Consider the following 26,791-nt stretch of genomic DNA (forward strand, 5'->3'; position numbering starts at 1 on the left):
GGATGACATTGTAATTTGCAGTGAGAGTAGAGAGCAGGTGGAGGAACAGCTAGAGAGGTGGAGGTTTGCTCTGGAAAGAAGAGGTATGAAGGTCAGTCGTAGTAAGACAGAATACATGTGTCTGAACGAGAGGGATCAAGGTAGAAGCGTTAGGTTACAGGGGACTGAGGTGAAGAAGGTGCAGGAGTTTAAGTACTTGGGGTCAACAGTTCAGTGTGATGGGGATTGTGGAAAAGAGGTGAAGAGGCGAGTGCAGGCAGGTTGGAGCGGGTGGAGGAAAGTGTCAGGAGTGTTGTGTGACAGAAGAGTGCCAGCAAGACTCAAAGGAAAGGTGTACAAGACAGTGGTGAGACCAGCTCTGCTCTATGGGTTAGAGACGGTAGCAGTGAGACAGAGACAAGAGGCTGAGATGGAGGTAGCGGAGATGAAGATGTTGAGGTTCTCCTTAGGAGTGACCAGGTTAGACAGGTTAAGGAACGAGTACATCAGAGGGACGGCTCATGTTGCCTGTGTTAGCGACAAAGTCAGAGAAGCCAGACTGAGATGGTTTGGACATGTTCAGAGGAGGGATAGTGGATATATTGGTAGAAGGATGTTGGAGATGGAGCTGCCTGGCCGGAGGGCAAGAGGACGGCCAAAGAGGAGATATATGGATGTCTTAACAGAGGACATGAAGTTGGCTAACGTTAGGGTAGAAGATGTTCATGATAGAGTGAGGTGGAAAAGGATGATTCGCTGTGGCGACCCCTGATGGGAAAAGCCGAAAGAGAAAGAAGAAGAACAAATAAGAATAAGAAAGAAAAAAGTCACAAAGCTTAAATCTGGTCAATAATCGCTTTATTGACAGCAAATAAAAATGTGCCTCAAAAAACATTTTCTCCTTTTTATGTGAAAGATATAACAACTAGACAAAAAAAAAACAGAAGTCCTTTTAAATCAAAAGTGGATCAGAGGATTAAAAAAAAGGAAAGCTCAGCTGCTTTTTCTTTTCCACTCTGCTCTCCATTCATCCCAGTTGAGCAGAGTTCGTTTTGTGTCCCATCCTGCAGCTTCCACACCTGCAAATATTAGCAAATTGTGCTTTTTTTAATGTAATACAAATAAATACATTTCATAAAAAAAGAAAAGCTAAATTACGAGTGATAATTTTAAGTTAACTCACCTTTGAGAAATGTGTGGAAATTAGCATCAATGACCTCTTGACTCTTCTGGACCATTTCCCACAAACCTTTGATGGAAATAAAGTTTAGAGTAAAAAAGAACTTCAAAAAGAATACAAAGAGATGTCAAGACTCACTTTGCTTGCTTGTTTGACTGAATGAAGGACTTTTCAACATATTGCTCAGGCACAAGGCCTGACATGCCGCTCGGATCTCATCGTGCACTGATGCCCCAGATCCCAGACAAACGCAAATACAACCTGAGCGGAAAACAGGGTTAGTGTTAACACGGCAATTAAATATGCATCGTTTGAAGGAATACGAGTTACCATTTCTGACTCCTAGGAGGTAAGCCATGGAGTTATTCCTCAAAGCCAAATGGAAGTCTTCTGGGCTGTGAATGAAGCAGTTTAGTTTGTTGATTTGAAAGAAAACAACATTTATGCAAAAAAGATAGACCGAGTCACCTCTGTACAACATCCTGCAGCTTCACTCCAAGCTTGATCGGTGTGGTTATTTTAAACTCTGCAAGTTAAACAAACAAAAGACGACATTTCATCACCGCAAAACGACAAAAAAGTGACAGTGGAAAAAATGAAAAGATTTATTACAAACCCAAGAAAACGGGCTCTCTCCGATTGGCCTCAAATGGACTCAGGATGCGTTTGTCCTTCAGGTACTGCTGCAACACGATTGAAAGTCGAGCTTGGTTGAAGGTTTCCATGACAACTGAACGCACAGCCTTGTAGTTGGCAAACAGATGGAGGATGGTGAAGAGGAAGAAGAGACCAAGACTCAGCCTGAAGGGCAAAAAGCCAGGAAAGAATGAAGGAAGATTTGATATTTAAAAGGACTCCAAAGTTCGTGTTTGGAAGAAAAAACATTCAGATCACTTACGAGGAGTTATCAGTGATGAGGGGAATAAGTATCAAACTAACAACAAGTCCTGCCAAATTCACCAAAGTCTCCTGAATAAAAAATAAAAAGAGGGTAAATTCAGTAAATTTGTCCTGTGAGCCGTTTTCAGGTTTCAGAAGAAGTTTGGAAAAAAAACTTAATGTATGAAAATGACCTGACTTCCATCTTTGGCAGAAATGTCAGCCATATTGTCCCTGCGAGCCTGATGAACGGTCAGCGCAGCTCTGGTTGCACCTCCAGCGACTCCAACGATGGCCTAAAGAAGACAAGTGCAGACAGTTTCTGTACAGCTGAACCTAAATCCACCACCGTCTGCTCCATCTGTCTCTGAAAGTCAATGCGACTTGTTTTCCCATTTATGTCACAAACTGAGTGACGAAAAACTTCAAAATATCTACTTAAAGTTATTCGTTCCAACAGACAAAGAAATGTGAGCTAAAAAAAAACTTTAAAGACCCACTCCAATGAAATTTGTGCTTTTAACATGTTTTTTTAACATGTTCTTGATGCAATGTTCTCATGATGGAGGACATAAACAAATACTTTGTATTTAAACTGCATTTCTGAGTTTTTGTTTTTTCAAATAACGATGAATCAAAACCAGATTCAAAAAAAGCTCTCTTTTGTGACATAGCAACTAAAAAGGGCGAGTCAAAGTCTCCCTGCTCTGCTCCATTCTGATGCATCCACTTGCAGACAAATAGATCCATTAATAAATCTTGGTTTTCTTCGTCTGAGCTGGAAATTGGATCAAAAGCTCCAATACTGCTCGCCATTTTTGTTGCGCCGCTAACGTTAGATTGGGGTTGTGAGGGTCTGTAAACTAGTGGGAGAGATTGTTAGCAAAGGGATGATGGGATATCAGCAGAGGCTTACTTCTGCGCCAACAGTCCCGCCCACAGCACAGAGGCAAATTTCTTAATTCCATTCTGCAGAAAACTTGTCTTTGAAAACAACAGTTCTTTTTATTTACAGTTTACTTCATTTTGCCTAAAAATGTCATCATCATAATCAAAAGACCACTGGGAACACTTCTGAAGTAAAGCAGTGAAGTGAAGTTAGAAGACGCAGGGCTAAATTTAGTGAAATGATGGCGTCCATCAAAGGTACAACCACATTGCCTGATCACATCAGAAATTGGGAACATTTTACCTGATTTAAAAGTCTTAAAAGCCAAAACCAATGGTCATGTCTGCTATGTGCTGTTGTGGAACTCTATGCCTTCCCTTTGTTTCTTTGCAATGTTTGTATGTTTATTTTAATGTGATTTATCTATTGTGCTAATTTAGGCATATTTATGTTCCAACTATGCTAAAACATTGATGAACACATGCCTCGTCCTCATTTAAATAAATTAAATGAAACAATTGCATAACAGCATATTGTGTACCAGGGGTGGGAAAACCACGGGAAAATTTTATTTTTGTTTTTTTTACCTTGAAAACTCCTGCAGTGCAAACAATCAAAGTGAAGAAGGACGGGAAGAAAGGAGCCAAGATCTCTATGAACATGGCGATGTCATTGAGAACGTCGGCAAACAGTCTGGTAGTTGGAAAAAGAGGGGAAACAATCATAAAGCAAAAGAAAAAAACTGGAGTCGTGGAGCCTTTTTTTTTTGCTGCCTACCTCCATTTTTTAGCCTCAGAGTCCAGCCTACTCCTGAAAAACAAATGAGGGCCACTTCAGAAGAGGCGAATACCTAAAAAACTTTGATGGTCCAAAAGGCCGGAGTTCAATCCTACCCCTTCTGCCAGGCGAAGAGGATTCTTCCAAACATTCCAGTCCCATCTGCAGGAGAAAAAAATATATATGTTTGCAAGAAATTTAGAATGCAAATTAAAAAAAATACTGTTCTTATTTATGGTGTTAGTTAAATGACTTTTAACCTTTTAATATCCATGTAACCGTAGCTGCAGCTACAGTGGCATCTTGGTTTCCAACACCAACACCTTTGAGGGAAGCCTGAGTCACCAGAGTCCACGACAGGGTGCTGGCAAACGCCTGACACACATAAGGAGGGTGCAGACTCTCACTCTGATGCCAGAAACCATTTGTTTGGTTTGGCTGAGCCTCAGATTTGCTGTACCTGCAGGGTGTCCCAAAACTGATACTGCAGGTAATCTTCACTGACGCTTTCAGGATAACCCTGAGGCAGAAAAACACTCTGCAAAAAAAGCACATTTGTCATGAGAGTCCGGGAGGATGAAACCTCTTTGAATAAATAAAATCCTTACTTTAAAAGCTCCAACTAGAGAGAAGCTGCTGGATCCATCCTTCCTCCGTTGCATCACTCCGTCCTGAACTACATACTTCCAAGACTCGGCGCTGCCGTACCGCTCTGTAGCCACTATTCCATCCACATTTGTCTCCATGTTGTTGTTAGACGTCTTATTAACCGTAAAAAAGTAAGTATTGTGGATATTTTTTTAGTAACAGACTAGTGTTTTTATTTACAGCTGACGTGTCGTCCTCTTTAATTTATTTTTTGTTTCCGGGTTTGTTACCGCCCTTACAGTTTCTCGGCTTCTCATTGGTGGATGAACAGTGAGGCGGAGCTCCAGAACAGTCATGCGCAGCAGAGACCAGCCGCAAAAACGCTACTTACTGATATTTATCGGGACTTATTTGAGCGTTTAAACGTTTAAATTCAAATTATGATAACAATTTGTATTATTTTCTTAAATATCACTGTGTCTATTTATAAAAATCCCCAAATTACGTATTTTGAATGTTGTGGTTTACATGAATCACACAAGTATGCAGGAAAACTCATGCAGTAATTTACTGTTATTATAGTTTTACATTTCATAAGGAAAACAACATTATGATGAAAATTCACATTGAAATCAGGTGTATAAATAGTTAATACATTGATTTAAAAAAAGAACAGGGTGTGGTTCTTTCCATGTCATTGACAGTTCAGTTACTATGGCATTAATCTATAAAAAAAATGACATCATGTGATCAAAAAGGGGAGACAGTTTATCTAATCTCTGCGTAAGAGAGCAAAGCAGGAAATTACATGGTTTTTAATATTAATTGAAAGAAAATGTTGTTTGAGATGAATACATATAGAGCTATCCTGAAAAATGAAAGCATGCAGGGGAATCCACACTCAGAAACAACAACAAAAATGTTTCTTTGACCCCGTTGAGGAGGAACAAGTTCTGACACACCTTCAACAGCACCTGTGGAATGTGGGATTGGGTAAGCAGGACTCTAATCTTAGTAAAGTTGAATCACGGAGACCAACAAGTGAGGTACCCACCAGAAAAGGAAAGAGTATGAGGTTGCTACACTAACAAAGTGACGGATTCCTGTGACAAATATGAAGGTGGGTGGGAAGAGGGGAAGAGTCACAGAAGCAAATTCCTTCTCAGTAAGTGGGTGTGGAAGTTTCATGACTATCTTTCTTCCTGCCATAAAACCAATGACATGAAACCAGATTTCCACAGTGACGGCAGAGCAGCTGTCCGCTGGGATTGGTTCGTCACAGGTGGAAACACCAGAACAACAACGGATTTTAAGGAGAAAAGAGGATTTGAAACTTTCACATCAGCTTCATTTTTGATCTTTTGAGGATTTCTACTGACAAGTGATTCAAGACAGTCGGGTGAGTTCACTATTTCAACCTTTTCATGATCAGATCCGAACAGTTTTTTAGATGTTTAAGGCTTTTATGAACCCGACCAAGATGACTGTGATGCTCATGATGACATTTGAGGATTTAAAACCAAATGTTTGTGAAGCTAAACATGATTCACATGGCTGTGTGGGAACGGCTGCATTCCAGCGTTTCTCAAAAATATGGAGGAAGCTTGATCAAATCTGTGATGGGAAGAGCGACCTGCCATGTTTTTGTTGTCCTTACCTGTCAAAAAAAAAAACAAGTGGCAACACCTTTGAGGGTCATGCAGGTTTGTCAAATGAAAACACAACAGATCCATGCAAATACCAGACTTGAAACTTGCTGACTTAGTTTTCAGGAACCTATTCAAACGTGTGTATTTTATTTTTGCAGAAGTAACAGCGGTTTGGTGGAGAGGCGAGAAAAAAACTCAAATCAGACCGAAAATTTGTCAGAGCAACGAAAAGCATGGAGTCAGAGAATACAATTTAGTGCAACTCATTAATAATCCTTTGATGTCGGGACTTATTTCCAGTAGAAGAAATAAAAATCACTGTTTTTGTTTTCATATAAATGGTTCGATGTTCATTTGCATCAATAGGAAACAAACCCCTAGAAGAAAAGCTCACATCAGTTTTTAGGAGTTTGGTTGGTCAACTTCAGGATCAGCTTTTTATTTTATATTTGTGGTTGAATGAAATAAAGATACATGTTTTTATTAGTTGGAGGTCTGTTAAGTTCTCTTTTGCTTCAGAACTGAAACCAGTTTCTGGTTTGTTTTCTTTTCGTCTAGTTATCTTTCTTGCAGAAATGCCAGAATCAGCGGAAGCGCCCAGGGATGAAGTGATGCCTCTGACGGTCGTGGCTCAACGGGGGGACCAGGACAGAAGGGACGAAACCTGCAAACCTGTGGCCAGCAGAGTCCGGCGGATGATCTCATATGTGCGGAATGATGACAGTTACCGGGTCCTGGCCATCTTCAGCATCATCTGCGGCATTTCCTGCATCGGAATGAAAGCTCTGATAAGTTCAGTTAAGGTAATGAGTCTCATTGAACCCGACAGGAAGATTCGACCTCAAGGAATCCTTAAACTGCTCCTTAAACCTGTTATTTTTTTCTCAGGCTAAAGAAAGAAAGAATGACAGAGAAGCTTCTGCAAGGCTTTCCAAGGAGGCTAAAAAGTTCGGCATCATCTCCATCGTTACCCTGTACGCCTTTTTGATCAGCATTTTCTGCCTCCTGGCACTGGTCTCATATCTTCTCACTCTGAAAGACTGATTCACCTGGAAGTCCATAGTGGAGACGTTTTACTGCGAGGACGGACAAGACGACGCTGCTGGAAGTTACATGACCTTTACAAATGTTTATAGTTACTTTTTTTGGAAGAAAACGCAGTCACTAAATGCATAGAGAACGGACCTTTGGCGGCAGAGTTCACCGTCCTGCATTTTGCACTTCTGCACAGCGGAACCAGGTGAGCTCCAGGTGTGACGGACAGTGCGCCTCGACGACCAGGGTTGAAAAAAACTGTTTTACAGATTCAATGTTCATTTAAGTGGGAATAGGTTCGAAGCAGGACTCAATCTGGAGACTTTTCACTTAAGCAGAAGAACAAAAAATATATGAACCACTTTTAGAAGAAATCGACCATAAAAGACATCAGAACCCTCCTGCTTTCATCATTACCATGTTTTATTAAAATGTAAAATATCCAATTCCACTTTAAAATACTATCAAATGTGTTTACTACGTCTAAGCATGTTGTTCAGCAATACAGCAATTCTTGAGTCTTTACTAGAAACGACAGCAGAGCTCTTAAAAAGTCTTAAAGTGCCGTAATTACCTTGACATTATTGCATTGTTACTAGACGTTTATTGTCAAATTATATACAGCATTGTACTTTTATACAAACATACAAAATGTATTTTGTGATAAAAATGTGTAAAGATGTTGTGCTTCGGTTTCTTCATGCACTTCTGCTTGTCCTCCTCAACAGCGGTAACAAACAAAACCCACAATTTAAACCTGACAATAATCCTTTACATTTTGGCCAAGAAAAGAAAAACACAACAGGGTACAGTAGTAACACAAAAAGGGGAGGAGAAAGAAGACAAAGAAACTCAGAAGGCTTTGTGAAGAACTGGAAAACGTCCAACATCACCCAGCCACAAACGTCAAACGGGTTACTCCTGAGCTGAAGATCCAAGAAGTCCGACTAGAATGTTAGGCTACAAACACGCATGATGTTGAGTTTTTTCAGCCTTCTAAAATAGTAGCTGCCTGCAGAAACAAGTTACAAGGATGCTGGATGGTTACACAAACCGGCGTGAAGCGCCGACTTCTTTTCAAACAGGCAGAGCGACAAGCTCCGCCCTGTTCAGCGTAGCGGCCTAGCTTATCCTCATATGGACAAACTGTGAACCGAGACGAGAAATCTCAGCGACGTAAAGAATACTGCACCACAGATGGCTTCAAAGACGCTGGTTCAGAATCAAACGGCAACGGTTTCATAGTGGTAATAAATAAATTGACACTATATTTATATATGTGTGTGTGTAAATACCACAGTATTTATAAAAGCAAAACTGCAAAGAGCGTGTCATCACATTGAAACAAACACAAATAACAGTCGGCACGGTAACAAAGAGGCTTCAGTCACGTTTCCGTCTGATCGCCAATCAACCACAAACTCAACTGGTCGAGTTTTGCACAGAGCAGCGAGTCCACGTCCTGAATGGTGAGGGGAGGCCCGTCTTTAGAAAACGCTCCTCGCCTCGTCCTCGAAGAGGAAATACCTGCTTTTCCACTTCCCACCAAAGCCTTCTTCGGCTTTCTGGCCCCGCCAACCTCCAAGAACTCCAGAAAGCGCTTGACGCGCCTTTGTCCGAACCACGACTCCGAGCCATTCTTGCGGTTGAGAGCCACTTCAAAAATGGTTTCAAGCCGGCTGAAACATGAGCAACAAATTCAGTCAGAACATCTGGGTCCAGATCAGATTGATAAACACTTTTGACTTGAGTGTTTCCTTTGCTGCCACCTCCTGATCAAACATAGACATATCAAAATAAAGAATTCAAAAACCGGGTACGTTTGCAGCCAATTTTAAGCTTATTGACAACATTTGTCCTTTTTTTTATGAATCCTGTTTTCCGCCAGATTAGAAAACAAGTTTCATTGGGTTTCCAGAGTAATTTCCCATTTAAACTGTCAGTTTGTGGTAAATGTTGGTGTTTGGGGGATTTCTTTTGCACCAACATAACAGGAATAAATCAGTGTTTTTCTTTTTACAAAAGCATGATTCCATAAAATGTCACAAATGACAGAAAACCAAACATCAATGTAAAGTTTACCCAGATATTCGTCAACCTAAACTCCCCAAATTCTTTGAATTTCTAGAAAGTGCTCACCTTCCAGGAGGTTTAGTGAAATTCTTGTTGGTGTAAATTTCTTCCAAGCTAAACTCTTTCTTCTTCACTCTGTGGTTAGATAGAGAGAAACAGAGAATGCGTGTAAACAATATGACAAACCAAGACAGTTAGGAATGCATTTGCCTCAGTTAGACTGCAGAAAGTGAGCGAACCGTGTTCGTCCTGCTTTCAGAGCCAGATATGATGTCTGCGGTTTGGAATGGAAGTAATTCTCTAAACTCTGCACTCGAGTCGATGCTCAGCAGCTGTTAGGGTTTTCAGTTTGATGGAACGTTTGGTGAAGCCGCTGCAGGACGGACGTTTGGATGAATCTGCCTTTTATTTTAAGGAATTCCAGGATCTGGCTGGCTTTTCAAATCTCATAAACAGTTTAAATACGTTAGCATTAATTAGTTTAACAGTTCTACTTTGGAATGCGTTCTATAAAACTCAACGAAACAAAGCTGGCGTTAGCCCCAAAAATCACTGCATTTGAAGCCTCGGTCAGACGTGTCCGTACAGGTGTTGACCCGTACGAACGCTGCGGGTTTTTGGGTCGTCCAGGTCCGTGGAGGGTCAAGCGGCCGCATCCTAAAGCCCGGTTTAGCGATTTGCCATCGCTTTAAAGTATGGCGGATTCGCCCCGATCACTGGGAAATGTGTCACTGGCTGATGACATCATCCACGACCGGAATTTCACACCTGTAGTATAAATTCAACTTCTTTTTTTTATTGGAAAACGCGATGACAGAGCAACTCTGTCCAGGAAACTGTCTTTAACACTGCTGATGATAAAAACCTGATAGAAACACCTAACTTCCCACACAGACGCAGAGAGCAAGTGGAAAGATTGATCTAATATCTTGTGTCTTCAGGCACTAGAGAATCCACCTCATCCCAGTTTTTTTTTGTGTGTTTTGCCTCCGAGTTGCCTGCCTCTGTTTGGCGGACGAACACCACTTCCTCCTCCGTCTCCTCGTGTGCCTGCGGGTTCACAGACGCAGAAACTGTCTGATCAAGATGTTGATCATGTTGAAAATAAACGCTAGATACGTTGAAAGGTATAAACGCCACTCAGAAGTTGATCGCCGTTATGGTGGCAGGCAAAACCAGCGCCTGTGGATATCCGACTGGTGCGATGGCCAATCGCTGTGCAGTATAACGCAGGCTCTACGCGTTGCATTCTCTCTTCGGGCTCACCGAGCTGTCAACAACCTCAATGTTACATGTGGGCCACCTGTGTCTCCCCGCAGACAGGCCGTATCCACCCCTGACTAAAGCTTTAATCTGTCTGAAATCTCTCAGATCTTGATCATCTTTTGCAGCAGCAGTGATGTTTTCAATCATACCTGATGGGCTTGGGCAGACCCATGGGTGTCAGGTTTGTCTGAGGTTTGGGTAACGTTTTGCGGATTCGAATAGACGAGACCTTTTTCCGCTCTTGGTGCTGCTGCACAAGCTGTGAAGGAAACAGAAAGCCAACGTTTATGAACCAAATCCCAAACAAAGCAGCACAAAAAGTAGGACTGAAACAGCAAACCCGGCGACAAATGAAGGCATTCGGGTTTAAAAAAAAAAAGGTCAAAGCAGTGTATTAAATAAAGAAACTAATCCTTTTGTTTTAAATAAATCAACATGCAGCAACATTTTCCTGCAAGACTACTGTTGACTGACGGGATGAAACAAGAAAACTCTTGAATCAGACAGTAAAGCCACGCATGTTCAAACATATATGTATTTAAAGAAAAACCCACTGAAGAAACATACCTTATTTTATTTAATTGTTTCAATGTTAGTCTGATGTATAATAACATCAGTTGGCCAGGAAAAGAAACACAACAGAGTACAACAGTAACACAAAAAGGAGGAATTCCAAAACGAGCAAAAGTAAAAAAGAATATGAAGAAAATGTAAACAAGCGTCAACATTTCTTTAGACCGTTTATACCTTGATTTCTGAATCCGAGAGAGCCTTCTCTTCCCTCAGCACGACGTCCTCGCACTCCTGGCTGGAGGAGCTTGTGTCTTCGCCATCATCTTCCTCTTCGCTCCGTTGTCTCCTCTCAGATTCAAGCTGGACCGGATTTCCACTTAAGAAGAAAAAAAAACAGTGTTCAGACGTGACACCTTGGTTAAAAACAGCAACCCCGTCCCCTCTTTCTCTCCCTCGTTTCGGAGGAGAGCAGGGATCTTGAGGACCGCCCGGAGTATTTTCGACGTCACAAAGAAGTTCTTTTTTTTTCCAAACAGCAATTTTTTTGTCTGCTGCTGATTCACATTGATTTGAATAAATAAAATAAATAAAATCAGAAATGAAGCACAAAACGGCCCGCCTAGCTTTTGTTTTGATCCCATTTTCTTGTGATAACGAGATAACAAATGTTATGTCGTGGTAACGAGATAAAGCCTGTTCTGTGGCGACCAGCGGCGCTTTAGTGTTATTGTGTTCTGAGATTCTGTTGTGTTCTAGGTTTAGTGATAAAAGTGATTGGTTTAAAGCGGATAGGGGCTGGATAGGACAGCTGGTTTAGCTGGATTTTTTTATTTAACCAGGAAAGTCCCACTAAGATTAAAACCCTCTTTTCTATGGGAGTCCCGGCCGAGAGGCAGCACATTTCAATACAAAAAAACAAACATCAATAAAGCCACATACATCATCAAAAGCAGTGTCACGTTATTGTTTCAGTCTCTCATGCTTTGAGTTTTTTCTTAAAAGCATTTAAGGATCCTGTGCCCGGATCAGGCGTGGTTGTAGCCTGCAGAAACCATATAAATCGGCATCAAAAGGTCTGTAGCAGGAAAAGGTCGTTTGCGACTTTTACCAAATCCAGTCAGACGTCAAAATACTATTCTTAATTTTCCTACAATCCGCAGCAAAACAACATTTTGTTAGTTTGTCAGAGAAAGTGTGGAACACCAGGAGAATCGATAAGATTCTAATTGATTACGTTAATCGTGGTCTAACTGATGTTGTCAGTCATAAACAGTCATCGTTATTTGAGGAGAAGGTTGGCCCGGCGGGACCACTGAAATAGTAGATGATATCATGAGAAAACGGGCACAAAAAAACATAAAACAATGAAGGGCGTTCTCTGCTTCTGTAGAAATGCAATTTGAAGCCTAATTTTCTTTATACATGTCCCCCCCATCATCACGAGAACATGTTAAAAACACCATTTTCTTCAGAGTGGATCCTTAAAAGTGTTACCTGCAGCTTGAGTCCGAGGTGGCAGAGGCATCGGCTTTTGGACTCAGTCCTGGAGGCCAGGTGGAGGGGCACGGTTGGGGTGTCACAGAGGAGGAAGAAGAGGGTGGAGAGAAGTGGGCAGAAGAGCTGGAGCTGGCAGCAGATCCTCTGCAGTCACCTTTCTTTGACAGGAAAGCCAAGGGGCTAGACAGGAAGCAGGAGGCCAGAGCTGAGAGCGAGGCGCTGGGAGAATGTGTGTGGGTGGGAGACGGGTGGCGGGGGACCGGCTCGTGTGGAGCGGATCTCCTGAACGGGTAGACTTCCTTCCGGAGACACAGAGGAGCTATCTCCCTCTCCACCTCCACACTGCAGACGGTGTGGCGACGGGCCCGGCGCAGGGTTTTGTGAGGAGGCGAGACGTGAGGACCGTGGTGGTGATGGTGGTGAGAGGCGTGAAACCTGCTGGGATGTGGCGAATGCAAACTTCTCCACGGAGCATCGTGACATTCCAGAGACAGGATCTCTGGGCAGGAGTAGCTTCGTTGCAGGCATCTTGATAAGCTGCTTTCTGAATCCCGGATGGATGAAGAAGCCAGATCGGCGTCCTCCATGGTGGCAGATTTTGTCACCTCTTCAGCTTTAGGACCTCTGGTTTGTAAAACTCTGCATCTTCTGTCTGCTCTCCTCTTAACTAGTCTCATGTGGGACTTACTCCTAGTTTCTGAGTTCCTTGGAAAACTCCCTGTGAAAGGAGAGTTTCCCTGATCTACAACACACTTATCTTCTTCATAGGAGTCTACAGAACTGTGTGATCGTGTAGAAACATGTTGGGCGGTTTGTTCAAAAGCTGTCATTTCTGAATCTGAAGATCTCTTGGGGATTTCGACTTTGCCATTTTCTTGTTGGTTGTCTTTGGTCTTCAGACCGTCAGTGCACTGTTCTGGAGTTTTGGCGGAGCTGGGGGGCTCGAGTGCATCGTAAAGAGCATTTTTGGGTCTCTTCGGCCGCTGGTACGGTCTGGTTGTGAGGCGGTTCTGGGACGTTTTACACCCCGATGGGACAGGCACCGAGGTCTCGTCTGTTGCTGCCCTGGCATCTCTTGACAGCTTTCGCTTCATTGGATTATCTTTTGCAGTCGCACACTGGAGCTGCTTCTCATCGAGATGGACGAGTGCTACAGATACCTGAGAGATTACAGCGGAAGATTCCAGATCGATAGAAAGAGCACTGTGCTTTACTCTGACACGGGCTTCACCGTCAGCTGCTTTTGTTTTGAGACTTTCGCGTGAACTAACGTGCTTTGCTTTGCTCTTACAGCCTCTGGAGGCGTCATGCGGCGCTACGCAGCTTGAGCAAAGCAACATGGGATCCGGGCAACAGTTTGCTGCTGCTCTCTCATGCCCGTTTCTTGCCTTTGTGCTTCCTTTTGTTGGCTCAATCCTTTTTCTTTTGCTTTGCTTAACGGCCTCTTCCTCGCTTGCCGTGGGATTTGTGGACGCACTCATCTTCCGCGGTGCCTTTGACTTCCTCCCAACACTTGAGTCCGTGCTTAAAAAAGGCAGACTTTCTGTCTCGTGTGAAAGAGAGGTCACTTTTTTGCGCTTTGAAGCGTCCTTTTCATGGCAGTTTGGTCTCAGTCCCCTTTTTGCTGCCACACCTGAGACTAAAAGGACTTCAGAGTTTGCTTGGCACTCCACCGGCTGTGTGCTTAAAATAGGCAACAGAGGCGTTTTGTTAGCACCACCACTTAATTTGCTGCGAAGACGATTCTGAACGGAGCATCGGCTGCTTTCCTCACGCCGAAGCGCGTCTTCATCAGTGTTAGAGTGAAACGTGGAAGAAGATACCGATGGCTTTCTGTTTGTCTCACTTGGTTCAACTTTGACAACACTCTGCTGGGAGGCACGTCTGTCACTGATCCCGGCATCACCTCGTGGACGGCTTCTGGGGTTCTCCTCTGAAGAAGATCTGTTCAACTTGGACTCGTGCGAGGCACTTAGTTTGGAAGACCAACTCAACGTGGGTCCAGAGGGTTCTGAATGCTGCTGGGAGACAACACAGGCTAGAGAAGCGTCCAGCAAAGGCACTGAAGAGGAGCTTTGTTCCTGTTGATTTAACGCGCATTCGTCCCTCTGTTCACGTGTGTCTGTGGAAAATCCATCAAATTCCAGTTTCCTAGAATACTTGGGTGAAGCTGTTTGTGAACACTCTGTATTTCCAGAGTCACCGTGGGCCTGCGGATGACTTTCAGCATCCTGGTTGTGGTTCTCCAGTTCATCTGTGGCGTCGTCTCCATCTGCTTGTGTGGATGAGCAGTTGATTGATTGTGGAGGACTCCCTGTTCTGAAAAACTTGACAGGAGTCATGACGATCTCCGTGAAACTGGCCATCTTGGACTTCAGCGACTGAACCAGCGGACCAATGACCCATCCCTTTGGGGCGCCTGCATCTTCAACAACATGTCCTATGGGAATTTCTCCACATGTGTCCATGTCAGGTTGAGTTAGACATGTGTTTTGTGAGGTCGTCTCTTCAAAGGTTTCAGCTTTGTGTTTTCCAGAGAAGACAACAACGTTCTTCTGTCGTGTTTCTGATTCTTTTTGCCTGGAATGAAGAAACACAGTTTAAGTCCCCTTGAAAAAAGAATAAATAATATCAATGCTTGTAGCTAAAATCATAACGCTTGAATCTGATAATTGTGCCAACTTACTCAGTTTGGAGTTCCACTGTAGGTCTGCTAAATTCATCCTGCAAAGAAATGATATTGTTATACGTTGGCCTCATTCAAAGCCCAACAAGAACGGATCCTGAGAGCAACATAATGCAGAACATTTGTTCTCAAATCAGCTTTGTTTTGCATTAAGAAGTCTAACATTCAAGTGTTCTCTTTAATCCTCTGGGATTTGTTGCATTTATGTGACACAGCGGTACCTCGTTCTTTTACTGAGGCATCTGATTGGTCAATTTATAACTTAAATAACTTGAACTACAGAAAAAATATCATGAAAAAAAATGAGATTATAAAAGAACATGTTAAAAAACATTAGCAGAGTAAGAATGGTTATTCTGACCAACATCATGACTGAGTAATAGCTGTTTATTTCTCTATAGAAGCTTCTGTCATGTTTCTTCTTGTTTGTGTTTGTTATTTTATTCTCCTTACAAATTATTCTTAGATTAGAAATATAGCTGCATGATATGAGGAAAACTTGCGATATGCGATGTTAGTGATCAATATCGCGATGATGACATAACTAGCGATATATGAACAAATAGCAAAACAACCAAAAACATCATTTCTATTTCACTGCAGTCTAATTTAAACAAGAGTCAACATACCTTAAATTATACTCCAAATAAACTTGTCTACATAAAAGGGCTTCATCCAATTGGTCAAATGCATAACCATTTCTTGTAATTTTCATCGTCTTTTGCGATATGCATATTGCACAGATATCGTGATAATGATACATTTGCGATTTATTGTGCAGGCCTAATTAGAAAGCATTTGTGAGTATCTTTCTCCACAGCCCTTTCTGTTGAAATGAAGCGTTTTTATTTTACAGACCGCCGTGTGGGATTTATTTTGAGCTCAAGAGTAACAGCGATGCCCCAGAGCACAACACCAAGGGCACAAACCAACGTGATCACTAGTAAATATTTAACAAAATAAAGTTTCTGTAATCGTTATTACTAAACATGATTTGTGTTTACTCTCTTATCTTGATGTGCATTGCCTCAGAAAAGCAACGGTACATATTTTAGTTTATGATAACTGCAATTTATGTGTTAGTAGGTCACACAGAAACTCAAATGCTCGTTTGTGTTGGTGCAGCAGACTGTGAAAGAGGATTAAATCAGTCAATTAACCCTTTGCACGAGTTCGTCTGCACAGAGCCTTTGCACGGCTTCTACAGAAATATATAAATATAAAGGTGATAGTTGGTTTAACACATGTGAACTATCAACACAAACAAATGATTTAGTTTGAATGTTTTTCAATGAGGATCATGTTTTGAACTTTGAATGAGAAATGAGAAATTTGCATTGATAGTTCAGCCGTTAAATGGTGCGTTTGCAGACGGCATACCATAATTGCACTCTCCTCTTGATCATTGGCAGTGGACGGACTGTTTGTGGTTGTTTTTTGGGTGACTTGTGTGTCGGCGTAACCCTGCTTTTTCTGCATTTGCCCTCTAATCCCTCGGACGCCACCACTCCTCTGATGACCAGACAGGCCATCTTTTGAACAGCTTAAAAAAAGAATAAATAAGAACTTTAGTCTGTTGTTTACTTATAGAAAATGCATCACTGTTAAAAAAAATTCAACATGTACAAACAATAGTTATGGGAAAAATACATACATGATGTCTATTGAGCAATTTTTTAAGGCTTTTCTTGTACACAAATGTGCATTTTAGCTTTTTGTTTAAATAAACATAAAGTTATGTCATCAGCTTTGCAGCTTTTTTTTTTAACTTCCAAGAGTCACCTGCACAGAATTTCAGATTCTTCAGGTAAAAATAACTATAGTGTGTTTTGTTTATAATTCCTGAATCAGCTGTACTGTAAAATATAGCAACAAAACATGAAGGTGGAAGCAAAACAGAAGCAAAAAGTGCCACAACAACTATACCTGGGAGTGATGTAGGAAAGGGGGAGGAAAGGCGGTGCAGGTTCACTTTGGGGAGGTGCACTACAGACAGGGTTTGGGGCAATAGCATCTTCATCCATCGGGAAAATGATCTGAGCGAGCGAGTCAGAGGGATGGGTCAACATCCCTTTGCTCCTTCACTCTCCTCCTCTGGTCTTCTCTGTGGATAAAACATGCGGCGGAGGGGGGGGGGGGGGGGGGGGGCTCACATCAGAACAAACACAGCTCAAAGCAAGTTCCAAAGACGGGTCACTTACTTTCCTCAAGCCTGCTGCAGCGATTAGTCTGAAATTGAGAGATACATATTCATATTAAAGTGTTAAATTCATCTATTAGGCCTCCAGGGGGGAACATTTAAATGACTTCAACTTTTTAAAGATTTTTTAAGAGTCATTGTGAATGAATTGAGCTGATCTGACTGACTGAAGATGCTTAAATTATTGTGTGATGAAGAGGAGGATCACAGATTATTATCATGGAATTCATCTGATGAAGCATTTCTGCTTCCAACAACCTGATGTTGTTGGTTTTCTGCATTTAAACGATTTAATACAACTAAACAATGATGAAATTTACTTTCATGTTTTAGTTTGAGTCTTAAACAAAACAAACTTAGAGAAAAATATACATAAAAAGAAATAACTCCCATTTGATTATCATTTGAATTCTAGCATCAAATACCAGCTACTGAGATGAGCACGCGCCGATTCCTTCATTGCGGTTAACGCACCACAATCATTTTTTATTTTTTTTACCCTACCCAAACCCATAAAAGACACAAGTATTCTTACAATGAACTTTAACTGAGCTAGTTTTTACCCCAAAAAAATGAAGCGGTGGTTTCATCAAATCTGAGCGCCGTCTACTTCCTGGAGAGGGTCTCATTTTCCAAACTTTTTTTTTTTTAAACAAACGAAATAAATATAGCTGGTTAACGTTGGTCACCTGTCGTTTTGAAAACACAAATTAAGGCCATTTCCCTGATAGAACATGTACGTTTACATTATCTATGTTCTCTTTTCCTCGGCTAACCTCGATATTCTCCAAAGGTTTTCAGCAGTTACTGCAGCAGACAATAGTCGTATCCGAGAACTGTCATTTCGCCAGAACATTTCAGGTGGAAGCAGGGCTCGACCAATGCGTGTAGTTTACGTAGAAACACACACATTAATATAAAACAGCTAACAAACCTTTGCGAAATATTTAACTGGGCCGTGGAGTAATAATCCAAACGCGACGTAAACAAGACATGCCGGACGGACGGCGCCCTACCGCGACTCGCCGAAATATCCGTTTTTACAAATGAACCAGCCAGGCAAAACAGCTCGACCAATCACGGCACGAAGAGCTCCCACCGAGGCCCGCCTTTTTGTAATCTGACCAATAAGGAGACAACATGAACGGGGTCACTGTTTGAGGTTAGCCAATAGGAGCGCTGTGGAAAATTACGCTTTGTGGAGCCGGTTTAGCTCGTGCTGGTTTGCGGCGCCTTCCGTCCGTGAAACCCAGGTTCGAATCCGGGCTGCTCCCTGTTCCCTTCTCTACCTCTGTGCCGGTCCCAAGCCCGGTTGCTTTGAGAAGGTTGCGTCAGGAAGGGCATCCGGCGTAAAACATTGCCAAATTTACCATGCGACTTGTTCGCTGTGGCGACCCCTGATGGGAAAAAGCCGAAAGAGAAACAACAACTTTAGCGTTGGGTTGTTTTGTGTCCTCGGGTGACACAGTATCAGTAATGAGTAATTTTCAAAAGAATGTAAATTGAATGACTTAAAAGACACCGCTTTAAAGCAGATTTCTTCAAATCATATTAAATACTCGAGCTTCATCTTCAAATTTATTTAAAGAAATGTCTAAACAAATATAAGAAAAATACAAAATATATATATATTGCTTCCTTGATTTGAATTTCAGCACCTGTTAAAATATATTATGGTACATTGGATGACCCACAAAATAAAGGAAAGAAACAATATTAAACACAGCAAGTTTATTAAAAACATGCAGAAAAGAAATACATTTAAAACAAATATCATGTTTTTCAAATTAAAGAAGAGACAGGGAAGACTTTGAAAGAATTATGGGATAAACAACACCAAACTGCAAAAATGATGAGGATCATTTATGGCCATAATTCATGTGTAAAGATCAAAGTCTATTCTTCTTGAGTTGTAGAACTGAGACCCTTCCTGGTCGACCCTCCTGCAGTACACGCCGTCGCTGAAATAGCCTTCGTCCACCCAGCCCTGGAAAACGAACAATAAGAAGATTAAAACCCCACCAGGTCCAACTGAGGGTCAGAGCTACTTTACAAGTCAATAATCTGGCAAACACGGTGGGATTTACTGCTATCTTTACAGAAAGAGAGCAGTTAAAATTCACTTAAAAAATAAATAAACTTTAAAAGGTAGACATAAAATGCTGCATTAAAGCTGCACAGATTTTATCATTTTTTGTAATAATGTCAATTATGACTTCACTTAAATATCATTTAAACATATTCTGTATCCTGATTTTATTCAAAACAATGTATAGGAGTAACAATAATTACACAATTCTTGTACATTAGGCGTCAAATGAACTATTAGCTGACAGATATAGACAAAGACACCACTTTCTAATTGTTTATATTAAAACACAAAAGGGAGATTAACAGTTTAATTTTGCACAAATCCCATAAGAATAATTCTTCATGTACAAATTTGAGGGGAATAACCTGCATCTGCTGGCTGGTGAAGGGGCCGTAGACCTCTGTGTTTTCCTTGTTGTCCCATTTGTACTCCCACATCACTTCATCCGTCACTAAAAGTTCAGAAAGATCGATCAAATAAGTTACATTGCATGTGACGACAACCGAAAATCTTCAAATGTTTCGCCAAATTACCTCTTTTGTCTTCCTCATCCTCTTTGTCTTCTGATTTTTCCTCAACTTTCTCATCAAATTTGTCGCCAAACATGTCGAGTTCATCCTCATCGTCACTACACCTGGTTCTCTGCCTGTCTGCTGGCTGCTTGCTCGTCATCCTCTTCATCAAAAATCCTAGTTTCTCATAAGTGTGCTGATAGATTTCAAACATCCCTGATCCAACCAGTCTGTCAGCGAGAGCTGTGAGCTTATCCAGCTTCTCGGCATCTCTTTTGTTCTCCTTTGTGGGTTCGTTCTCTTTCCTCAGCTTCCCCTTCTTCCCCCCAAGGCCTCCTAACCGACGGAGCGCCGTAGCAACCGTTTCTCCGGGTTCCAATAACTCAACAACAGCTTCAGTGAGCTGATGCTGCGTGTAGGATGCCAGGGGGTCCTCTACAGGTGTCTCCTCCTCCTCCTCCTCCTCTTCCTCTTCCTGATCACCCTTGTCTACTTGCTTTTCCTCCCTCCGCTTTTCCTCCTCAGCCTCATCCTCATCACCAGCTCTGCGCACCCGCTTGGCTCCCAGACCTTTCTTCTTCTTTTTGAAAGGCTGCTCTCTTATTTTTACCTGTAATAAAGGAAGATGTTTCATTCATTCTCTCTTGACTGAAAATACGCCATGTATGTGTTCCTAAAACTAGTTACCCAGTCTATGTTGTCTAGCCAGTTGTCTTTAATCTCTTTCTCCTTTTTGATGAAATAGTTTCCCTCTGAATCGAAGTGACCTTCCTCCATCTCCTCTTCTAGGTTAAAAGGTGTAATAGATACTCCCTCATCATAGTCGATAGTTGCTCCTTCTTGACCTGAAAACACATTTTCTGACATTAAAACAGCTTCCAGGGAAAGTTTACGAAAGCACTATTAGCATAAAGGACTACTTTGTGCAGGTAAACAGATATTAAACATCTTGGTTTAAAATTAAAGCACCCTCACTTATATTATTTTTCAAAACAAACAAAAAACAAGGCTTACCCTCCACATCATCGCTGGCTAGAATGTTGTATTTGCTGTGTTTTGATTCTCCTCCTTCGTCCTCTTCATCACTGTCTAGTGAATGTTTGCCCTTGAACCTGGAACCTGGTCCACTCACTGCCTCACAGCTCTGTTTCAACAAAACAAAGTCATAGGGATGGCACTTAGAAACAAAAGCGAAACAAATGTATTTATTTTGTGATCGATGCCCCCAAAAAAAGCATAACCTAAACAGTAAAACAAGGTCATGCTTCACCTAAAAATAGGTGTTTTTATTCTTTTACATTCTATCATTTCTCAGATAATAAAAAAATTACACAGGTCTGCCATATTTTGAATTAAACAAAGTGTCCACTTAAGCTAAAAATAATCTCAGTTCATAAGTTACTGGAAAAGATTTCAAATGACTAATAAAAGTTATAACTTATTAGTTATGCAAATGCCGTTTTAGAATATATCAAAATAAAGTAAACATCTTTAAAATAACTGTACTAATATTTCAATAGAATAGTGGAATGAAAATAGTGCATCAAATAAAGGCCAACAGCTCATCATGAGGAAAACACAGAAATGAATGACGCAGCACAAAACTAAAATAAAACACGCGGCACTTAATTAGTACCAATACGTAACAAATGATTACTTATATAGTTTATCCAGATCAAAATTCAGGAAATCAAAGGCTAAACTTTTTTAGCAAAACCCTGACAGATCCTCCGGCTTTACCTTCTTCGTGAGCCCGTCGTCTTCCAGTTCAAACTCTTCGTTCCCGTCCTGAAATGTCACTTTTCTCTTCGACATGGTGCTGGAGAAGACAACAGAGCACCACTTTTATCCACGCAACTACACACCCACAAGTGACTGTAATAACACGCACGTTATTAGCTTTGCAGCTAAGTGTTAGCAAACAACAACACGGAGAGCATGCAGAACAAGTAAACGCCTCGCCACCAACTGCGACTCGATATACGAAAGGCATTCAACATTATGTTGGTCAACATAATGTATAAACAAATAATAAGTATAAATGACACAATAGAACAGATAGGGAGAGCGTGGTAAAAAACCTGCATAAATTGTCAACGTTCGCTTTCGCTTCTTGTTTGACGGAAATCTAGATTTTATTGTTATTCAACAATGGCGGAATGACGCAACACCGCCACCATGTGGTGTGGAGGGTAACAGCTGTTATTTTCAAAGATAAAAGCGTTGAGGCTGGCTCAAAAATTACATTTTGTTTAGGATTCATTCATCTTTTGTTATCCGTTTTTTTTAGCAAACTGTCTTTATTTACCACACCCTTTTTGAAAAACTGCAGTTGTGAATAGTTAAAGCAGGAATAATTTTCTGTAAAACTGTTAATAAATCTAGAAATGAGAATTCAGAGAAACAATATTCGATTTCAGTTTTGCTCTTTCAGACGTCATTTTGAAAACTACACTTTGAATAGAGCTATGTTTCATTTTTGTAGATTTAATGCTTCTCCCTAAAAGCCATTAATGCTATTGAATTTATAACTAAGTCTTTTTATTTTATCATTTTTTAAAATAGCTCTTTTTTTATTTGTGATAGCACACAAACAAAATAATTATTATTAGATCTGCATTTTCAATCGTTTGCATTTTTAATCTTTTATTGTATTAGTTTTTAAAAGCACATAAGGAAAATGCACGGGATTTATGCACAATAGGAACCTTATTAGGAAAGCTGCTCAATTTAAAAAAAGATTTTGTTATTTTCCATGGCAACAAACACAAATCCTTACCAGGAGTTGAAATTATTCTATAAATATAGAATCAGAAGCTGATCTAATTATAGCTTTAAAAAAAGTGGAAAAAAAACCTAGATCAATAAAAGTGGTGCTGTTTTTGACAGGGAACTGAATCTTTTCAGTTATTTTCCATCTGCCCACAGCAGAGTCAGTCGCCTTAAAAGCAATCATAAGGAAATCACATCATAAAAGAAATAAAAGGAGAAATGATGGAGCCAAGGCAGTCAACTCCACCACAGCCACTAGAATCTCACTTCTTGACAGTGAAGCAGGTCGCGACTGCTCAGTTCCCAGGAGCTCCGGGCAGACTCAACAGAGAATATAACGTGTCAGGGTATTATTACCAGGAAGTGGGTTGAGTTATTTATATTTAAACGCTCGTCCTTCGGTGCCCATGAGGGAACCAGCTTTAGTAACTTAATGCTAAATATGAAAACATTGTCTGGGCTGGTCGAATCAACCTGACAGCAAACAACCGCCTTCATATTTAACAACAACAAAAATTAAAACATAATGTGTCGATCTGAATAATGAAAGGACTGCGTGGGAGGCCAAAGTGACCCTTACTGCTTGACAAAAGGTAAGTCTGAGTCAGCGCTGTCAAATCTGCAGTGATGTGAGCAGCCAAGAAAAATATTGTGGTTTTGGAAATGTGCTGACATTTTTATTGTTTATTATGAGGTACTTACCAGGTTTAAAATAAATGTCGTTATGTTGGATGCATGGGGGTTGATGGTATTGCATGTTTCACAAGTTTTATTTATTCATTTATTCATATGATGATCTTTGTTCACTTCTAGTAGTTAAGGTTTAAAGATACTTTTATTCTGAAAATTCTGTTGCATTACTTTATTAAAACAAAAAGGTGTATTATAAATAAATAAAAAGATTGATTAACATTCTGTTTTTACTGAAGAATAGAAATATCAGACCAAAACAGTTAGATTAGAGGAGCAACATCTTCAAAAACAAAAAAATAAAAGCTCCAAGCCCTTTTTTGTTTAGATAAAAAGGGTTTAGCCTCCTTTAAAAAAACAATATATGTAAAGGTTTGTTTGCTAAAAGAAAGGTCATTTACATATCAAGGTGGTTATTACTTCAAATTTCAAAATAAACAATGGTTAAAAGTTGTGTTTGTCTTTGTAAAACTTGAAAAACTGGTGTTTTTCTTCCTGCAAACTACAGGAAGTTTTAGGTGCAAAAGGGAGGAAGACCGAAACTAAAGCTTGCTCTGTTTTAGTGGGTTAAACCAAAAAGTGATGTGAACATGAAACCAGTAACTGCACACAAGTTGGCTATGGCTAAACAGTAAAAAGGGCTTTATTTGGCTTTTGCAGCAATATTTTCCACCTTGAACATATTCCACTAGTTTCTCATTTTTAGGAGTTGGGATGAAAGTCCACGAGAAGATTCTGACCCATTACTTGTCATGCACTTCTCCAGTTGATAAGGAAGGCTACCTCTACAAAAAGGTCTGACAAAACTCCAAACATAAAGATGTATTTTACAAACATGAACAGAGATGAAATCACAGGAGTTGTTGTTACGCTTTTCTTCCCGACAGAAAGTGAGAACCGCCACCTTCCAGAGACGATGGTTTGTTTTGAAGGCGAACTTGCTCTTCTACCAGGAGCGCCCCGCCGACCGCCACCTGCTGGGGGTCATCGTGCTGGAGGGCTGTGCCGTCCGGTGTTTGGAGGCCGAAGAACCGTTTGCCTTCTCCTTGGTGTTTGGGCCTGGACTTAAAACGTACACGTTTGCAGCGGAGAGTCGTCAAACTCAGGAGAGCTGGGTGGAAGCGTTGATGTCGGCAAGTCACTGTTACCTCTCCTTGCTGGTGAGGGACCTGGAGAGGCTGTATGAAGGTACATGAGAAAGTTCTTTTTGTTTTTTAACATTCCTTGACTTTTGCATGCAAATCTTTTTCAAAATACATGGTCCACAATGATCTGCAATCCCAAGTTGATCTCATTTCAAATTATATCTCCTCCAAACAATATCATAAAGGCAGCGGTGGGCCGTCAGGGCCTTCAAGGCCTTCTCTGAAGGCCTAAAAAATGTCTGAATCATGAGTTAATTATACTTGGTCCATGCATACCACATACATATTTCAAATTTATGTGGTATCCATGGACAAAATATAATTCACACATGATTCAGATACTTTTTAGGCCTTCACATAAATATTCCAAATTTATGTGGTTCTTTTCAATGTTTTTTTTTTAGTGGCTGTAGTTCCATAACGAGGTTTTATTTACCGTGGCTACAGGAATTTTCAATATGCAATGCAAAGCATCATAAAATGGTTAATGAGGGGTTGAGTGATTCATGCATAGCACTACTGAAGGCCTGGGTGTGTGATGCACGGTCCGCCACTGATAAAAAAGAAATCTTTTCTGTGAAGAGAAGTTCAAATTCCTTCTGTACTCTGCAGAAGCTAAACAAGGTTCCAGAGCTTCTCGCTCGTCTGGCAGTGCTCTCAGTCTGGCCATGAACAGGATCTCATCGGGAGCTCTGGGCCCACCGGTGGACGTCAGTGTCAGGGAGCGGAGAAGCTTCAGTGCCAGCACCGTTCTACAAGCGCCTCCATCATCAACTAAAGCCGTCACCAAAAAATCCCCCAAAGTGTGGTCCAGGAGGAACGCCTACGTCACCCCGCTCAACGGGCCGCCTCCTCCCTACGGAGAATGGCCTCTGGTCGGGTCGGACGCAATGGAGGACTTCAGCCAACTTCACGATTATTACGGCCAGGAAGTGGGAAGAGTGAGAGAAGAGTGGCTGAGAGGCAAACGTGTGGAGGAGGATACGAGTGAGGAGGCCCTCATCGACCTGCAGTAAAGAAGAAAAAAAAAAAAAAAGGATTTGAGATTCTTTAGGAGGAACTGGAACCGAGCTGGAGGAACTGAACTTTAAGGCCCAAACACCTGTTGATGTTCAAAGCAGTTGAGTGTTTGCTGTCTTAGAGAAATTCCTATTGAAGGTCATATAAGGTGATTTAGAAATTACCTGATATAAAAACACATATTCGATCAATTTCTGCTTTTCCTGAAACTGTGCTTCTATAATTATCAATGTTTTAATTCACTGCAAAAAACAAAATATCTGCAGCGTAAATAAATACTCTCAGGGTGGGAAGTTTAGTTCTTTGAATTTGTCATAAAAATGTTCTGAATCCTTATGTTTATAATACTAAGATACAAAATGCTTAATACAAAGCAGATTTTCAGACAAAATTTAGTTGAAGTAAATATAATTTTTTGTTCTTTTTTTAGGAAAATGACAGCTTCCTCTCGCTGCACTTTCACCTGAAAATGGAGAAAACGCCCTTGATAAGGACTTAAAACTTATTTCTTTCCGTTATGATTAATTCTGTGGTTGTTGCAATCAATAAAACTATTTATATCATTCTTTTTTTAACTTGTCCTGTCCTGTTCCCAATATAATAAACAACAAGTTTGCGGAAGTTCACGCTCATTACTGTCAGGTGTTAGTCTAAAAGGGGCGGGGCCTGTCCACACACACTAAGTTGCTTCAAACATACCTGATGGCTCCAGAAATGTTCGCGTACAAACATGTCAACATGTCCACAACCACTACAGTTCCCCCGAACCATCACATTTAAAGCATTTCATTCAGTCATGCAAACTCTTTGTGCAAAGGCGAGCTAACACCTGTGCTCAGGTGTGTGTTTATGTTCTGCTGAGGTGGATGATGGAATAAAAAAGAAGGGGGGTGCCCTGTCATATCCACATCATTCTGTTGATATCATTACATAAGCAAAAATGCATCTCAATTTATCCAATTTCATACTATTTATACTATTTCATCTGTTTTCTTTTCAGACAGTTCATTGAGAGATTTCTAATTTATCCAAAGAACTTTTTCATTTTTATTCATTAAAATAGTTGTAACAGTAGAGGGCGCTGCAGACACAGTATTGATGTTGCTAGCTGAGTTTATGGAATTATTATTAAAAGTATGGGGCGCAAAGGCACATTTAAAATTTAAAATATATATATTTTTAAATCCTGCTCATTTATTTATTTTTTCATTTGAAAAAAAAAATTAATCACAAAACGGAATGAATTATTGGTGCAGTGTTTTCATATAACACATGATCTATTTTTGAATGTTTGTTATCTAAAATTTTTAACGATAAAACTTTTGCAACATTTCCAAATATTCAGAGAT

The 26,791-nt window shown here is 40.7% G+C and overlaps 5 protein-coding genes across 11 annotated transcripts; 2 read left to right on the forward strand and 3 right to left on the reverse strand.

Annotated features, from left to right (window-relative positions):
• Window positions 1-820: 820 nt before the first annotated feature.
• Window positions 821-4,590, reverse strand: c8h16orf58 (chromosome 8 C16orf58 homolog). Its single transcript, XM_004071179.4, has 14 exons — window positions 4,313-4,590; window positions 4,165-4,242; window positions 3,965-4,079; window positions 3,821-3,866; window positions 3,705-3,737; window positions 3,515-3,620; window positions 2,233-2,334; window positions 2,058-2,128; window positions 1,776-1,960; window positions 1,628-1,685; window positions 1,490-1,554; window positions 1,298-1,420; window positions 1,163-1,228; window positions 821-1,058 (listed from the first exon to the last, which is right to left on the reverse strand). Exons 1-14 carry the CDS (start codon window positions 4,448-4,450, stop codon window positions 973-975), a joined length of 1,272 nt encoding a protein of 423 aa, XP_004071227.1. The 5' UTR covers window positions 4,451-4,590; the 3' UTR covers window positions 821-972.
• A 718-nt stretch (window positions 4,591-5,308) lies between these two features.
• Window positions 5,309-7,767, forward strand: tmem265 (transmembrane protein 265). The gene is made up of 3 exons (XM_004071180.4): window positions 5,309-5,691; window positions 6,500-6,744; window positions 6,830-7,767. The coding sequence occupies exons 2-3, from the start codon at window positions 6,517-6,519 to the stop codon at window positions 6,983-6,985; spliced, it is 384 nt and encodes a 127-aa protein (XP_004071228.1). The 5' UTR covers window positions 5,309-5,691; window positions 6,500-6,516; the 3' UTR covers window positions 6,986-7,767.
• On the reverse strand, window positions 7,378-18,270 carry LOC101168043. Of its 3 annotated transcripts, none has more exons than XM_004071241.4 (10): window positions 18,146-18,270; window positions 17,213-17,240; window positions 16,938-17,115; window positions 16,392-16,554; window positions 15,012-15,049; window positions 12,323-14,905; window positions 11,063-11,204; window positions 10,465-10,574; window positions 9,116-9,184; window positions 7,378-8,655 (listed from the first exon to the last, which is right to left on the reverse strand). In XM_004071241.4, the coding sequence occupies exons 3-10, from the start codon at window positions 17,078-17,080 to the stop codon at window positions 8,364-8,366; spliced, it is 3,540 nt and encodes a 1,179-aa protein (XP_004071289.1). In that variant the 5' UTR covers window positions 17,081-17,115; window positions 17,213-17,240; window positions 18,146-18,270; the 3' UTR covers window positions 7,378-8,363. The 3 variants fall into 3 exon arrangements, with proteins under 3 accessions (XP_004071289.1, XP_020560741.1, XP_011476130.1); XM_020705082.2 differs by lacking the exon at window positions 18,146-18,270 and adding an exon at window positions 17,988-18,125; XM_011477828.3 differs by lacking the exon at window positions 17,213-17,240 and having other exon boundaries at window positions 18,146-18,259.
• Window positions 18,271-18,927: 657 nt separating this feature from the next.
• cd2bp2 (CD2 cytoplasmic tail binding protein 2) lies at window positions 18,928-21,984 on the reverse strand. 2 transcript variants are annotated; one of them, XM_011477829.3, is made up of 7 exons: window positions 21,897-21,984; window positions 21,556-21,634; window positions 20,830-20,959; window positions 20,503-20,660; window positions 19,837-20,425; window positions 19,669-19,754; window positions 18,928-19,198 (listed from the first exon to the last, which is right to left on the reverse strand). In XM_011477829.3, the coding sequence occupies exons 2-7, from the start codon at window positions 21,628-21,630 to the stop codon at window positions 19,088-19,090; spliced, it is 1,149 nt and encodes a 382-aa protein (XP_011476131.1). In that variant the 5' UTR covers window positions 21,631-21,634; window positions 21,897-21,984; the 3' UTR covers window positions 18,928-19,087. The 2 variants fall into 2 exon arrangements, with proteins under 2 accessions (XP_011476131.1, XP_004071229.1); XM_004071181.4 differs by having other exon boundaries at window positions 21,556-21,930.
• Window positions 21,985-22,808: 824 nt separating this feature from the next.
• LOC101168291 (sesquipedalian-1-like) lies at window positions 22,809-26,005 on the forward strand. Of its 4 annotated transcripts, XR_002873637.1 has the most exons (5): window positions 22,811-23,180; window positions 23,984-24,072; window positions 24,165-24,465; window positions 25,035-25,542; window positions 25,873-26,005. XR_002873637.1 is itself a non-coding variant. In XM_023957362.1 (4 exons), exons 2-4 carry the CDS (start codon window positions 23,992-23,994, stop codon window positions 25,436-25,438), a joined length of 786 nt encoding a protein of 261 aa, XP_023813130.1. In that variant the 5' UTR covers window positions 22,809-23,180; window positions 23,970-23,991; the 3' UTR covers window positions 25,439-26,005. The 4 variants fall into 4 exon arrangements, 3 of the variants coding, with proteins under 3 accessions (XP_023813130.1, XP_023813129.1, XP_020560636.2); XM_023957362.1 differs by having other exon boundaries at window positions 22,809-23,180; window positions 23,970-24,072; window positions 25,035-26,005; XM_023957361.1 differs by having other exon boundaries at window positions 25,035-26,005.
• The last annotated feature ends 786 nt before the right edge of the window (window positions 26,006-26,791 follow it).

Source organism: Oryzias latipes, chromosome 8 (genome assembly GCF_002234675.1).
Source record: "Oryzias latipes chromosome 8, ASM223467v1".
Lineage (NCBI taxonomy): Eukaryota > Metazoa > Chordata > Actinopteri > Beloniformes > Adrianichthyidae > Oryzias > Oryzias latipes.